This window comes from Nannobrachium achirus (assembly GCF_963921795.1).
Source record: "Nannobrachium achirus genome assembly, chromosome: 21".
In the NCBI taxonomy this organism is placed as follows: Eukaryota; Metazoa; Chordata; class Actinopteri; order Myctophiformes; family Myctophidae; genus Nannobrachium; species Nannobrachium achirus.
Window position 1 is genome coordinate 57,721,842 of NC_137828.1, and position 16,050 is coordinate 57,737,891.

General features: G+C 42.1%; 1 protein-coding gene across 1 annotated transcript; it reads left to right on the top strand.

Annotated features, from left to right (window-relative positions):
• The first annotated feature begins 256 nt into the window (after positions 1-256).
• eif2s3 (eukaryotic translation initiation factor 2, subunit 3 gamma) lies at positions 257-15,517 on the top strand. Its single transcript, XM_080751923.1, has 12 exons — positions 257-336; positions 3,688-3,751; positions 5,196-5,323; positions 6,115-6,230; positions 7,012-7,106; positions 8,268-8,426; positions 9,292-9,426; positions 9,545-9,639; positions 10,618-10,762; positions 11,269-11,438; positions 13,038-13,210; positions 14,496-15,517. The coding sequence occupies exons 1-12, from the start codon at positions 268-270 to the stop codon at positions 14,557-14,559; spliced, it is 1,413 nt and encodes a 470-aa protein (XP_080608049.1). The 5' UTR covers positions 257-267; the 3' UTR covers positions 14,560-15,517.
• The last annotated feature ends 533 nt before the right edge of the window (positions 15,518-16,050 follow it).

Genomic DNA, 16,050 nt, shown 5'->3' on the forward strand with positions numbered 1-16,050 from the left:
GTGCTTCAGAATGAAAGCGTTGCATCATCCCTCGTGGAAGGACCCTTAGCTGTCAAAAATAAACTAATATCACTTGTCTGTCAACCATCTAACAATTACCACCACGGCGACATTTTCTGTAAAAGAATATCCCGACCAGCTCCCCCTTCCCATCAAATAAATTGCGGTTATTATTATTTATTTATTTATTTTAAACGTCTAATAATTTATATTTATGAAGTAATTCAGGCGTCCGGCTGGGCGTCCTCAGTTCCTTTTTCGTTCAAGATGGCGGGTGACGAGTCTGGAATAACGCTGGGACAGCCTCATCTGTCCAGACAAGATCTAAATACTCTGGTGAGGACTTTGTTTTAATGTAAATCACGTTCGTTTTTTTTGTTCGTAATAGACGTTCAACTCGATAAGGTAAATAATGAGCTTAGATAGATGTCCTCCTCGCTTTGATAGCAGCCGGCACATGATGACTCGTAGCCTACGCTACTGTGTGTGTGATGATGGGCCCGGCGCTGGAAGGCATGGGTGCTGGCTGGCTGGCTGCTGACCATATGTGAAATTCATCTAGACTCTTTATTATCTGGACATTATGGATACATTAAAAATAACAAGTTTTTTCAGAAGTACTTGTAGTTTTTCCGGCTGTATTTGACCAACAACAACAATACCAGCTAACTATCTCAGTAAAATGCAAGGACAGTTAGGCAGGCTACAGGAAATGTATTGGCTTTACTGAGGAAATACGAGCTAATAATCAATAAAAAAACAAGGTTTTTTCAGTAGTCCTTGTGGTTTTTATCAGCTGTATTTGACCAACAACAATACAAGCGTTCGACATAACATCTGTTCAACATCCCATCTTTTTGACGCAGGTGAATGTTAACCTGGTGAAATGCTAACCTGCCCGGTTAGGTTGGCTCTCTGACACATTGCTGTTCCGACCACCTAACCTTAACCCTAACCCCCAGTAAAACATAACGCTGGTGAATGCTAACCTGGTGAAATGCTAACCTGATAATAACCTGGTGTTCGGACTGGGGATCTTTAGGAATGGAAACCTGGTACCAATTTGCCGACACTGGTGAATGCAAACCTGGTGAATGTTAACCACTATGCCTGAAGCCCTGAACAACCTAATCCAAACAATAACAATAAGGAACAGATTTGTACACTCTCCTATGGGGTTGTGTTATGGAATTAATTTACTCAAGGGATGTTTTACTGTGTGTAGGTCATCAATGTAATAAATGTCCAACATCAAGACAGCCATGGCGTCTCCCCTCCCTATAGGTACTATCCCCCTCATTGGTGAAAGGCAGCATTGTCTGGTTAACAAAAGCCTCTCTGGTCTGTTCAGTGACATGACATCCCTCTCATGTAGTATGGGAGGATGGCTGTTGTTGTTACACTTATTTTATACCTTTTAATTAATCAGGGAAGACCATTGAGACCATTTGACGCTCTCTTTTACAAGGATGCCCTGAGTACAACATGACCAAAAAACATCATTTTAAATAAAGTGCATTTAGTGCAATATAGTGAACAATATGTAGGCCTAAAAAAATTATAAAAAACCCCTAAAAAAACAATGCAAAAACATAAGGGCTACATAAAGCAGGTGCAGTCCTTTTTCTAACACATCCTAAAATCGTACCCCCAAATTCCCTAATGTCTCTATATAGACTCATTAATCCAGTTTCACAGAGTCGTGCATTTAATTCCTTTTGTCTGGAGCATAAAAGATGAAGGCAGTCTGTTCACTGTTCATCCGTGGAGTGACAAGTGTAACGTGTGTCTGTAACGAGCATTATATGTATACAAGTATACTTACTATTATTATTATCTGGCTCTTGTGACAATGTCTATGTTCTTGTGTATGTACGTCTTACTGTGTTTAGAGTTTTGTATTATATGCTGTAACATATTTTCCTAGTTTAGGACATATTAATAGGCTACAGGAAATGTATTGGCTTTACTGAGGAAATACGAGCTAATAATCAATAAAAAAACAAGGTTTTTTCAGTAGTCCTTGTGGTTTTTATCAGCTGTATTTGACCAACAACAATACAAGCGTGTCATCATTTCGACATAACATCTGTTCAACATCCCATCTTTTTGACGCAGGTGAATGTTAACCTGGTGAAATGCTAACCTGCCCGGTTAGGTTGGCTCTCTGACACATTGCTGTTCCGACCACCTAACCTTAACCCTAACCCCCAGTAAAACATAACGCTGGTGAATGCTAACCTGGTGAAATGCTAACCTGATAATAACCTGGTGTTCGGACTGGGGATCTTTAGGAATGGAAACCTGGTACCAATTTGCCGACACTGGTGAATGCAAACCTGGTGAATGTTAACCACTATGCCTGAAGCCCTGAACAACCTAATCCAAACAATAACCTCAGTAAAACTATGCCTAAACCTAACCCTTAGTCGAAATGATCTGATGAATCTAGGGTTGCAATACCAACTATACTATATTCAATGCATCAAAACGGTTTTGCTATCTGATTGTATTAAACAACGTCAAACTCACCAATATTGTGGCTCTATGTAAAGCTTGAATTATGCTGTTTCTTCTATCTGCAATGGCTTGAATTTATTGACAGAAGGTAACTCATAACATGTCTGGTGGATTTTTATGAAACAAACACTTTGCAGATAGAAAGAGGATAATTCAAGCTTTCCATGCCGCAATGTCGGAGAGTTTGACATCGTTTAATACAATCAGATAGCAAAAAACTGGGAGGTATTGCAACCCTAGATTCAACATTTAATATCAATCTAGTGTTGCAATTTGCGTCTACATTACACTGTACAATCCTCAGTGTTTAGCTAATTGGACCAGCAATGGATCCACAATTTAGGAACAGATTTGTACACTCTCCTATGGGGTTGTGTTATGGAATTAATTTACTCAAGGGATGTTTTACTGTGTGTAGGTCATCAATGTAATAAATGTCCAACATCAAGACAGCCATGGCGTCTCCCCTCCCTATAGGTACTATCCCCCTCATTGGTGAAAGGCAGCATTGTCTGGTTAACAAAAGCCTCTCTGGTCTGTTCAGTGACATGACATCCCTCTCATGTAGTATGGGAGGATGGCTGTTGTTGTTACACTTATTTTATACCTTTTAATTAATCAGGGAAGACCATTGAGACCATTTGACGCTCTCTTTTACAAGGATGCCCTGAGTACAACATGACCAAAAAACATCATTTTAAATAAAGTGCATTTAGTGCAATATAGTGAACAATATGTAGGCCTAAAAAAATTATAAAAAACCCCTAAAAAAACAATGCAAAAACATAAGGGCTACATAAAGCAGGTGCAGTCCTTTTTCTAACACATCCTCAAATCGTACCCCCAAATTCCCTAATGTCTCTATATAGACTCATTAATCCAGTTTCACAGAGTCGTGCATTTAATTCCTTTTGTCTGGAGCATAAAAGATGAAGGCAGTCTGTTCACTGTTCATCCGTGGAGTGACAAGTGTAACGTGTGTCTGTAACGAGCATTATATGTATACAAGTATACTTACTATTATTATTATCTGGCTCTTGTGACAATGTCTATGTTCTTGTGTATGTACGTCTTACTGTGTTTAGAGTTTTGTATTATATGCTGTAACATATTTTCCTAGTTTAGGACATATTAATAAACTTGACCTTGATGCATGTCTCTCATCAGGATGTGTCCACACTGACGCCCCTCTCTCAAGAGATCATCAGCAGACAGGCCACGATCAATATCGGTAAGAATACAAATCCATAATACAGATATGGGTAAATTCTCCTTCTACAACACACTGCCACCCAAGTGTGGAATTCCTTGACTACTTCCCTTAAAATATGTAGCGCGCTGGCTTCCTTCAAGACTGCCCTGAAAATTCACCTTTCAGGAGGCCAGAGGCAGAGGTAGTTATCTTTTCTCCCATAGACAGGTGAGAAGTGAGCACCCCCCCCCCCCCCACCTTACCTTAGCCCCACCTACCCTGTACATATAGCATACTGTTTTTATAACTGTGATGATATTTGAATGTTTTTTTATGTGTCGCACTGAGTGTGTTGTGTATTTGCCCAATAATTAATTCCTGCAACTCTGAGTCTGATGTTGTAGTGTGACCATTCGCAACGGACCTGTCAATTGTGTGCCCCATAAATGTGTGCTTCCCAAACATCTATGTCCCCAAAGGAAGTTTTCATATGCTCATTAATTTCGGGCCTGGCCCCGCAGAGAATGTTGTCCGTGTGCAGCTTGTGGAAAAGTGGAGATATTTTACTAATCATTTTCTGCCAGAACTTTCAAATGGATATGAAGGTAGAGGACAATATCTGACTCCAAGTCTTATGAATTAATTATTGGGTGAGTACCAACACAGTGCGACGAGGCCAACGAGATCAGTCGGCTAACAGGGATAGGACCGATCTATGGCTGTGTGTTTGGAATACATGAAATGTATGTTGTAATATAGCCATTCTAGGGCTAAATTCAACATGTAAGCATGCAGGTTTCTTGATACTTTCCATGTTGACATCCCAGCGGCATCATCTCTTGATTGATAGAATACTTTATTAGTCAGAAAAGGAAACGCAGGGTTCCCACTGTCATGAAATTCCTGGAAATATTTTGAAATGAGAAAAATATTGTTCCAGTACTGGAAAAGTTTGGGAATTTATCAAGGGTCCTGGAAGGTCCTGGAAAAAATAGCTATGCATTGTCTTTGGTTATTGATTTTGTTAATACCTCTGAAATCACAAATTAAACATGGGCCAAATTGTCAAATATTAGAGGCAGAAATTGTGAAAATAGCTCTGTGAGCATGTAGATCTGCTATTTTCACAATAGAACAGTGTTATACAAAATTCCTCAACTCTTAGTGCTCGTCAGGGTGGGGGGTCCCCAGTTAAAATATGATTATTTCAGGGGTCACGGCCAGAAAAGGTTGAGAAGCACTGGCATACACTACCTGTCTTTGGGCATTGTGCATAGGAGTAAGCGTCCTGTTATTGAGCTGAATTATTGTTATATAGTCCTGGAAATTGGATTAAATATTCTGGAAAGGTTTTGGAAATGAATTGGTAAAAATGTGTGGGAACCCTGGAAACAGCACAAGGTGCAGTCAGACATTTGGTCCAAAGGGATATATAAAAAGAGATCCTGGGGACTTGTTTCCATTGTGGTCCTATCTCCTCCAGGAACCATTGGTCATGTGGCCCATGGCAAGTCCACGGTGGTGAAGGCCATCTCCGGTGTCCACACTGTCAGGTTCAAGAATGAGCTGGAGAGGAACATCACTATCAAGCTTGGATATGCCAACGCCAAGGTGAGCACCATGGAGGCTCCATGGATTCAAGTTCTCAGTCAGCACTCAGCACGGCTCATTTCAGTCATTTGGATTCTATAAAATATTCTACCTGCCCTCCCAAAATTCTATACATGGCCTTGGTCTATTTTTTATTTTTCTCTCTACAAGAGAAAAAAACGTATTGGGGTGAAAGGGCTTTCTCAGTTGCAGCCCCCACCCTCTGAACCCACCTGAAATGAGTTGTAGTCGTACTCGCCACCTTGATTTAAAGATGGCCTTGGTCTAACCAGCAAGCAAGTCTAACTGCTCAGTTACTGCCAATTAAATATGCCTTCTTTGGGTTCTCCCTGTCAGCCCTCTCCATAGACTTCCATGTAATTTATAGTGCACAGATCATGCACGCCCATGCACAGATCATGCACCATGTTTGTGCAGGCTGTTCACAGCTTTCAAACAAAAAAAACAGATTGGAAATCCGTTCAGGCATTCTTGAGATAATAGCCATTATGTTTTACATGTTATGTAAACAAAGATGGCTACCCTGTATGAAAGATGGGGTTGTATGGGGGTGGAACATGCAAAATCGCGATTGAAATCATGTTTACTAGATTTAATGGGGTACTCTTTACAGTTCAGTTGCTTCAAGTACAGAGGGTTTAAGTGGGACTGAATTTGCAGCTCAACAAAGGCTAATTCGTCCTAGTGTGTGACAGAACACAATTACACGATAAATTAAAATCTCCACAATACAATAATAGTTCTTTTTTTTTTTATCACGATAATAACGATTATGGTCCCATTCCTACCAGGTGTACAAGCTGGACGACTGTCCAAGACCAGAGTGCTACCGGTCCTGTGGAAGCAGTACGCCGGATGAGTTCCCCACAGACATCCCCGGCACCAAGGGCAACTTCAAGCTGGTCAGGTGAGACTGGGCTCTGGGCTGTGGTGGATCGCTAAAGTACAACAGCTTCACTCAAAAGTAGCAGATATACAGGGCTTGAAACGCAGCGTTTTGAGCTTGTAGATTTGCTACTTTGGAATTTGAATCCTGAAAAGTGACGATATACTTATAACCAATAGCTTGATTTAGAGACTTACACACATAAGCGCTTTTGTGCTTTCAATAAATTCAAATCGCTTAAAAATTATGATGCGTTGTGAGACAGTCGATCTGCTATTTCTGCGAATGTTCTTTTTACTTATAACTTTAATTGGTATTTTATTTTTAATTCTTGTACAAATATTCCAGAAACCGATGGAAAATGCTATAACCCACCCATACCCAAACATATACTAAAAAGTAAAGAAAATAATAAACATGGATGGAAGGGGGAAAAAAACCTTCCCCAACCCATTTGCGAACATTTCTGAAAGATATTGCCTTTATGCCCAAATTAGGGACGCTAGGTTGCAAGTCTTGTTCAAGGACATTTTGACGGGGCATAGGGTCCATTTTGGGTCGCAACTATTTGGGTCGTGATGGGTTTTCAGGAGGTGGTGTCCATATTGTAGCCTTTCTCACATAGTTCAGACTGCCACTGCAAAATTAATTGAGCCCAAATGCCTTCTTCCCTGCTCACTACTGGTATAATCCGTGTCTATGGACCCGGATGGTATTTTAGACACATTCCTGTTCCTACTAGGGATTTTGGATTGACCACGTTCCTTCCTTTTTGTTGCTTCCCCTCCCTCTCTCTCCCTAGACACGTGTCATTTGTAGACTGTCCCGGTCACGACATCCTGATGGCCACCATGTTGAACGGAGCTGCCGTCATGGACGCAGCCCTCCTACTGATCGGTATGACTAAAGTCATTTGTAGGAAAAGACTGCCGTTCTGCAGCCTTAGGGTTCCTTGCAATAAAACCAAATGTACTATACAGTATATCTTCTGTGGAATGTCTTTAAAAAAATCGTGGCTGTCTTGCTCAAATCGTCTCACAGAAAGAGAAGCCCTCGCTCTTATGTACGCAGAGCACAAAAGTTTTTTCGGACGAATATAGGAGCAAATTTCGGACCGCGTAAATAAAAAAGATCAACCCCACATCATGTCAATCCTGTTTGCACACTGCCGCCCGTTTCGTATTTATTTTAAGACCAGGTTTGATTTTTTCCAACTTTCGCAACTGTCACCACTGGGTCCCTTGGTCTCTTTCCCTCTCCTCTCTCTCTCGCCTGAAAAACGTTTTATTTATTTATTTGTATTTATTTTGCGGATTTCGGTTTCCAAAATGCAATGAAAAAACGCAGCAGTGTGCAACCAGCTTCATGGATTAAAGTTCTCAGTCGCCACCACTGTGGCTCAGTCATTTGGATTCCAAAGAAGTCATCATGTCTTCTTTCTTTGGAAGCATGTTGAGCAGAGGAAATTGCCTTTATTCTTATAGAAGAACATTTGAATGGTCAAACTTGCCAAATGTTTAGAAACATCTTCCAGCAGGAACAATATTACTAAAACATCATTTTACATTTGTGTTAATTGCTTAGGTTCTTAGGAAGCAGCGCTAATGTGTGGGTGGGGCTCATTTCTCACGGTTTCACAAATCGCACATTAGGACACGCAAACATTTTCAGTTGTGGGATTTTATTTTTGCTTTAATCCAGTGGTCCCCAGGGACCACCGGTGGTCCTTGAGAGGGATCCAGGTGGTCCCCAGCTAAATGATGCAGAGATGGTAACCAAATGGAACCTTATAGATCTTTAACTCTTGAGAGTGTAAAATGAAACCAATTGGACCCTTACGGTTCCATTTGGTTTCAGCCTATGGTACCCCATCAATACACTATGGAATTGTGGACAAAATCGATAACAAAATCGATAACAAAATATTCTATATTTTTTGTCTGAGAGGCTACATCTCTAAATGGTGGTCCGTGGCTCAAATGCAGAATGAATAATGGACCTTGATACGAAAAGGGTTGAAAAGTTTTAATCTCTCTTTTCTCTCCTGTCTGTGCCCAGCGGGTAACGAGTCGTGTCCTCAGCCGCAGACGTCGGAGCATCTGGCGGCCATAGAGATCATGAAGCTCAAACACATCCTAATCCTGCAGAACAAGATCGACCTGGTGAAGGAGAGCCAGGCCAAAGAGCAGTACGAGCAGATCCTCGCCTTCGTACAGGGTGAGTGTGTTAACTTAAAGCTGTACTGTGGAAGCTGCTCAACTAGTGGTCAGTAGCGGTATTGCTTTTTTCGGCCAGAGTCGCCGCGGACCACCGGAACGGGGGTCTGCGGACCACCGCGGCCACCGCGAGCACCTCCGCCTCGTCGATACGCATCCGTAGAGCTCCCTACGTCATTTTTAGACCAGGATTGAGGGAGTAGCAGGCAAGATTCCTTCACCAATGTAAACACAGTTGCTGAGGGAAGCTACTTCCTTTAGAGACAGCAAGACTCGCTGTGATTGGCCGGTGGTGTATGATCCGTGCTGTGATTGGCCGGTAGTGTATCATGTGGGAGATGACATCATTTCGCCGGGAAATTCTACCCCCCTCACAACTCATAGAAAACATATAAAGAGAAGGCTTCAGAAGCTGAAAATAACAGAGTGGGTGTTCTAAAACTTTAGCGATTTAACAGTTAGGACAATTTTAAGATTTGTTTTATAAAAAAAGTTACATGGTATAACTTTAACACTTAGGCTGCCATTATTTTGGTAATTATTTGGCTGTAGACTAGAGTGCCGCCATTCACTTACGCTTTATTTTGAAGAGCCCCGGAAGCCTCTATCGTGTCCATGTTGTGGAAATTGACGTCAGTATGTTTACTTTCTGTCGCGAAACTAAAATACTAACACGAGAGATGGAGATGGCATGTCTTGCTGTTTCCATCTTGGATCATAGTACAGCATCATGCACAAGTAGCTCTGATCCAGGAGGATGGCGCCCTCTAGCGGCAGTGATGCCACACTTTTGGATTGGGATCCATTTCTGTAATCTTCATTCTGCCAGAGTCTTAATGCCACATGTGATGTGTTTTCCCCTGCAGGTACAGTGGCAGAGGGCGCCCCAATCATTCCCATCTCAGCCCAGCTGAAGTACAACATAGAGGTGGTGTGCGAGTACATTGTCAAAAAGATCCCAGTACCCATCAGAGACTTCACCTCAGAACCCAGGCTCATCGGTAAGTATGCACAAAATGTTAAATTACGAACATAAAAATTGACAATATTATTTCTGTTTCTAACTAACCTGTGGTGTTGGGGTGTATTAACGTAACCCGTTATGATTTTCTGTCTCAGTCATCAGATCGTTTGACGTCAACAAGCCTGGCTGTGAGGTGGATGACCTGAAAGGTGGTGTAGCTGGAGGCAGTATCCTGAAGGGTGTTCTCAAGGTAACCATGTTCTCCTGTGCCATTCTTTCCTGCTTGGAAATAACTTTTGTAGTTTTTACACATTATTGGACACTGCTCCAACAACATTTGCCCTAAAATCACGCAAAGCGGTACACAGTATTTCTAACGTCATGTCATCAACATGGATCTGTCCCATTTCCCATATTCCCTCCTGATTGGCTACCATTGCCTTCTAAAGTTTGTGTATGCGACCTGACGGTCGCTTATCTCCCGATTAGGGAGTCTTACTGGTACTCTAGTATAATTGTTTTGTTTCTTTTGTTATAATAATGGTTTGGTATGTCCATCTTTTATTCTAACTCGTAGTGCGACCAACGAGAATAAACAAATTGATTTGCATTAAGTGGGGAACAAAAACAATGCGACGTCAACCGGAACTGCATATTTTTCCTTCCTTAATTAATATCCACGGTCATAATATGGACTTCAATGTTGATGTATTCTTATATCAAAAGTCCCTGAATAGCCTATCTTAATTACTTCCTGTCAAACACAAAGGTACTGCGTGATGACATACAGTACAATAGATGGACTCTTATGAATATAAATTATTCCTTCACGTTCCTCCAAACACAACTGATTGTAATTACTCTGTTTTGAATCTCATTCAAGTTGACATCCAGACGGTGTATTACTCAGTTTAAACTTTAAACACTACACTAAAATATGTATCTGAGAACAATCTAGATTAGAAATAAGCAAAAAACTAATAATAAGCAACAAACACGCTTCACACTGGTCGTCTCTCTCTACCAGCCCTAGCCCTCTGCAGCACAGCTGCAGTGAGTGAGATTCCAGCGTCCCATAGCCTGAGACCAGGTTGAGGCGACTTTCACCTCGACTTCTAACCACCTATCCTCCCTATTTTATACTTTGTCGTGTGATCAGTGAGCACCCAACAATTCGCGATGCGACGAATGGTCAGCGGTGTTTTTTTCCTTTTCTCTCCACCTTCAGGTGGGTCAGGAGTTGGAGGTGCGTCCAGGCATTGTGTCCAAAGACCACGAAGGGAAGCTGATGTGCAAGCCCATCTTCTCCAAGATTGTCTCCCTGTTCGCCGAACACAACGACCTGCAGTATGCCGCGCCCGGAGGCCTTATCGGTATGCCGCGCTCCAATCAATTTGTTTTAGCGTGCGCAGATCTCTACGATAAAGCCATCTGAGGGGGAGAAAATGTATTTTTAATAGTTATTTACATGACCACCATTACATGAGATAAATCAGACAAGACACGAGATTGAAATAGTTTGTGAAGGATTCATGTAACTCATTCATTATTAACTCAATGCACAGCAGCTATATTAGAAAGGAACTAGGCTCTCTTCCTTTCTTCCTTTTGATTCGGCCACAGAAGCGTGGCGTAGTTATAAGCACAAATGGTTTAGGCTTCAGTATGTTGGTTCATTAGTATAATTGGTAAGACCTGTGAAGGTTTTAAGGAATAGGCCCAATTTCTTTACAATATTTCTGCTGTGCATAGAGCCTGGGCAAGTACAGTACCTTGTGTGTTCTTTTGGACCTGGTGGAACCCGGGGTGCATTGTGACTGTGAGATAAAGTAAACACATGTGAGTGTGTGTGTGAGCATAATGTCTGTGTGTGTTGCAGGTGTGGGCACTAAAATCGACCCGACGCTGTGCAGAGCAGACCGTATGGTGGGTCAGGTGCTGGGAGCCGTGGGAGCGCTGCCAGAGATCTTCACAGAGCTGGAGATCTCCTACTTCCTCCTCCGGAGGCTGCTGGGAGTCCGCACAGAGGGAGACAAGAAGGCCGCCAAGGTGCTGCCATCAGCTGTGCATTCTTTCTGCGATCTGTAGTCTTGACTCCTCAGAACTGTTGCCCCCTTTCCACTGGTTCTGTTCTGATTTTGAACCAGTTTGAAGTGTTTCCACTGAAAATGAATTGATTCAGAACCTTAAATGTTGATTTGGAACTGGAACCAAAAAGATAGTTTAGAGCTCTTCACGCATCAAAAGAATTAGCCGAAATCGAAATGGACGGTTAACCATTGTTCCAATTCCGACTCCTTCCGAAATAATAATCAAATGACAAAACCAAACCCGAGTGGCCCTGTACCAGTTTAGTCTGATTCCGCCCCGTTCAGACTTTCTTTTTTACAGATCCGTACCGTAACCTGTGAAATTTGTCCCAAAATCCGATTATTTCCGAGATTCTGTGAGACCGACCATTTTATGATTATTGAAGCTCCTTGTGTGTGCCTTTGCCTTTCATGTGCCCACTGCCGATGTCCACTCACACACTGCTGCAGCGTGCTGTCCACTGATTAACAGCCACTGTCAGAAGTCAGAACAAAAGGTGTAAACTTTATCTGTATAAATAAATGTAGGCTTATTATTGTCCAATGTTGCTGGTTGCCATGGAATCTATAATATTAACATCAAAACAAAAGCCAGGGAGAAAGGGTCACTTTAGTGTACTTTCTATGAAGTCCAGAGTTAAGGTTTGTTTGTCATGATTGTAAGCCGGTGCTTTTTAATCAGCCTGGCAGCAGCCTGGCTTGCCTTACGCATCACGGATAAATTGCGCACCGTTTCTAAACTTTCTTTTGCTTTGTTAATCTGATCCTAAACCAGCAATTTCATTTATCATAGAAGTTTACGCAGCCATTCATACCCCTGGCTCGCCGTTGCACTAACCTGATCCTAGGTCAGCCTAAAGCCTCACACAAGTTAAGCATCAACGCTTCAGTTCATTCATAGCATTAACAGTTTAAAAAAAAGGAAGAAATGCACAAAGTACACACACACACACAGTACACTTCTTCTCGGACTCACAATGATATACAGCCCCGAGTTCCAAGGCAATGCGACCGATTCCGACCCGGCCTCGAGTGATTATGATAAAACACTGACCGAAACCCATACGCCTCTCTCGGGTACTCGCGTAATTTCGGAATCAGGGGCCCCGTGAAGAGCTCTAAACCAAAGTGTGTGTGTCACTATTCTACAGGTTGGAAGATGCAGATGCGATGAAATATAAACAATGGTAAAAGCAAGCAAAAGATTATCGTAAAACTGTAACTGCCACTGATGATAGAATTTCCCCTGTGAAATGAACACTTCGACCGGTCATATTCCACACATTCCTAGCCAGGCCTGGAATTTAACCCGGAGCTCTTGCTCCCCAGGCGTGCTCTCTAACCATTCAGCTATGCCGCCCTAAATTACAACGGTTCTGCTTAAAACTGGTGGAAGCACAAGCCAGTTCCTAGAATCTAGAACGAACAAAGTTCTTTCGGTGGAAAAGGGGCCTGTGTGTTTGTTACAGTGTGTGTTCATTGTATAATGAGTAACATAATGTTTAATAGTGTATTTTCTTCTCTTGTATCTGATTCTTCGACACATTTGTCCCTGCAGGTCCAGAAGCTGTCTAAGAACGAGGTGCTGATGGTCAACATCGGCTCGTTGTCCACGGGAGGCCGTGTGAGCGCCGTCAAGGCCGACTTGGCCAAGATCGTCCTGACCAACCCTGTCTGCACGGAGGTCGGCGAGAAGATCGCCCTGAGTCGCCGCGTGGAGAAACATTGGCGGTGAGGACAGTGTGCTAAATACAGTTTATGATCATTGATAACTGTTAGCATTGTCTGGTTCTAGTGTCATAAAGTTAATGTTAATGCAACAAAACCAGCTGAAAGTGAAATAAATAGCCTCACAATTCTTGGTGTCTATGATAAGAATTCAGAATGCTTTTCTCATTTATTTGATTTGATTTTGGTAAAAGTAAACTTAAACCTAAGATTATTACATACATTCCTAATAAAACACTTGTTTGTGGTCTTGCAACACAAAATACAAATAAATTACATTACATGGCACGCAGCATGTCACATGAAATACAACATACTAAACACTGAAACCCATCAGCTGTGTAAACACAGCAACGCCTTCATTTGTTTGTCAGTGGCGTAACCGTGTGGCCGAGAAAAGAACAGGCATGCACAACATCAGCCAATGAGTGTCCCACCTTTTACAGAATGGGCTCTAAGCACTGCAGTGCACAGCAGCCATGGTGGAAAGAAATTGGGCTGCTTCCTTACTTCCTTCACAGGTGTTACCATACATTCTAATGAAAGCTCAGTTTCATTTCATTTAGTGTCGTAGAGTGTTTCTCAAACTTTTTAATTTCAAGGTCCCCTGAGATCGTACAAATGGAACCAAATGGACGCTTGTGGCTGCTGTGTATAGGAGCCTATTGGTCTGCTTGGCTGAATATTTTCTATTTAGTCAGGAGATATTAATAAAACATGGGAATAAATTCCTTACCAAACGATTTCTTCACCAATGTGTTCGTAAAGGTGTCTAGTAACATATCTAACAAAGATTGAAATTCAACATCCCTAGGAAAATATTTGACAGCTAGGGACATTTTCTAAAAATGGACCCCAACAAAACTGTGAAAAGTGATGACGCATCACTAAACCATTTTGGGCGGCCGTTTTTAGCCCAAGGAATGTTTTTCGTGCAAAACAATGCTTGCAATGGATTCAGAATAATTAAAAACACCTAGACCGACCCCTCGCATCCCACTTAAAGCTGATTTTTTTGGGAGTAATTCTTTCCTTTATAGTGTATAGTAAGTGAATGAGACCGAAAATTAGCTAGCTGTCAAAGATTTTCCTAGGGATGTTGAATTTCAATCTTTGTTAGGTATGTTACTAGACACCTTTACGAACACTTAAGTGAAGAAATTGTTTGGTAAGGAATTTATTCCCATCTTTTACAGGTATTCTGATAATATTCCCTGATTAATTGTCTGTGTACAGTGTAAGCTGTGATGGGTCTCATCACATTTTGTTTTTCCCTCCCCTCCTTCAGTCTGATTGGCTGGGGTCAGATCAGGAGGGGCGTGACCATCACGCCCACGGTGGACGACGACTGAGGAGGAGGAGGAGCCCGGCGCCGTCACCGCGGCGACGCTCCCGTCAACAACAAAGACGAGCCACACCTACCATCACACTCTTAATGCAAAGAAGAGGACAACACAAAGGACCGAGGGGGGGGGGGGGTTAAGGGAGGAAGCAACAAGATGGAGGTCATCTCAATAGTGCAACGATCGCTCTGTCTCCTCTCCTTCCTCTGCTACATTCTGTGTACGTGACGGCACGTTGTCCTGACATCTGCCACCATGCCATGGGAGGGCAGAATGTATATACATTAAAAAACAACCTCCCCAAAATGACGCTATAGCTAAATGGAACAAATTGGAGCTGCCCACTGTGGTTGCTGGTGTAATAGTAATTGGGTGAGCTGGTTTTGCTTTTTGGTTGGAATAAAAATCCTGCATGCATTGGGCTGCTGTCACCTGCATAATAAGCCTGATTTTATACTTAGTTGCACGCTTGTGTTTGCCTGCTGGTAAAATAGCAGATATACTGTACAAGCTCGTTGCAAGCTTGTAGATCTGCTATTTACGGGCTGGCAAACACCATTGTGCAACGATGTTAAGTAGGAGTCCTGCAGAGGAAACAGAATGGAGAGGAGGAGAGGAGAGGGCTTCTGTATTTATACTATTAAGATGACCTCCAGAGGGCAGCATTGGTTTGGGGTTCCAGAGGGAGTGTTTTAAAAGCAGAACCAGGTGCTTATTCAGGTGTAGGGGGCTTGTAATCACCTGTACCAAGTTTAAAGAGCCTAACTACAGTTGTCCCAGTCGATTCTACAGGACCGGTTCATGGCTATTTTATGTTTGAATATTTGCTAACCTGTTTGAGCGCTGACGGGTGTTTACAGCCGTTACGATGAGGCCTCTGGTGACGTTTCACAGTGGGGGGGGGGCAGTACTCTGAGTTATGTTTGCTGGCTACAGCTGTCAGTGGGGTCTAATAAAATACATTTGGAAGAAATGTGCTGTTTGGGTCTTTGTCATGAAAATAACTTTGTAGTTGCAGTATAGATGTTAAAAATATTTTGTGAATTCATAGTTTAGTGTTTATGGTATAGGTATGTAGCATGTTTTTTTATGTCAGGATATAATTTAAATGGTAACGGGATAGGTGGGCTGGGGCACTGCATATTATTTTGCCCAAACTATTTGGAAAATGTTTTAAACTATACATGGTTAGAATATGCTTAAACATTAGACAATGTTACAATCTTTGTAATCTTTCCACAATTGCTACAAAACCTGTATATCCAGTCGTCCTTGGGTCATAAACAAGAACTTGAAGGATAGAATCAATCTGATTGATGTACCGTGCATGTTCACATCATGTTTACATTACTTAGAACTTTTTTGTTTTGTATATATTTTTTCCCCTACATTTTGGACACAATGGACAGTTTTACATCGAGGTGCCCAGTTGTCCATAGTGCCCACCTTTCCTGTATAGAAGGGTGTTGAACACTTCCGCGATTGTCCCAAAGAGTATTG

Excerpts from the sequence above, each read along its gene's own strand:
- eif2s3 (XM_080751923.1), top strand. The coding sequence starts at position 268 with ATGGCGGGTGACGAGTCTGGAATAACGCTGGGACAGCCTCATCTGTCC. Across the intron at positions 6,231-7,011 it reads GGCAACTTCAAGCTGGTCAG|ACACGTGTCATTTGTAGACT; the intron begins GTGAGACTGGGC and ends CTCTCTCCCTAG. Across the intron at positions 7,107-8,267 it reads CGCAGCCCTCCTACTGATCG|CGGGTAACGAGTCGTGTCCT; the intron begins GTATGACTAAAG and ends GTCTGTGCCCAG.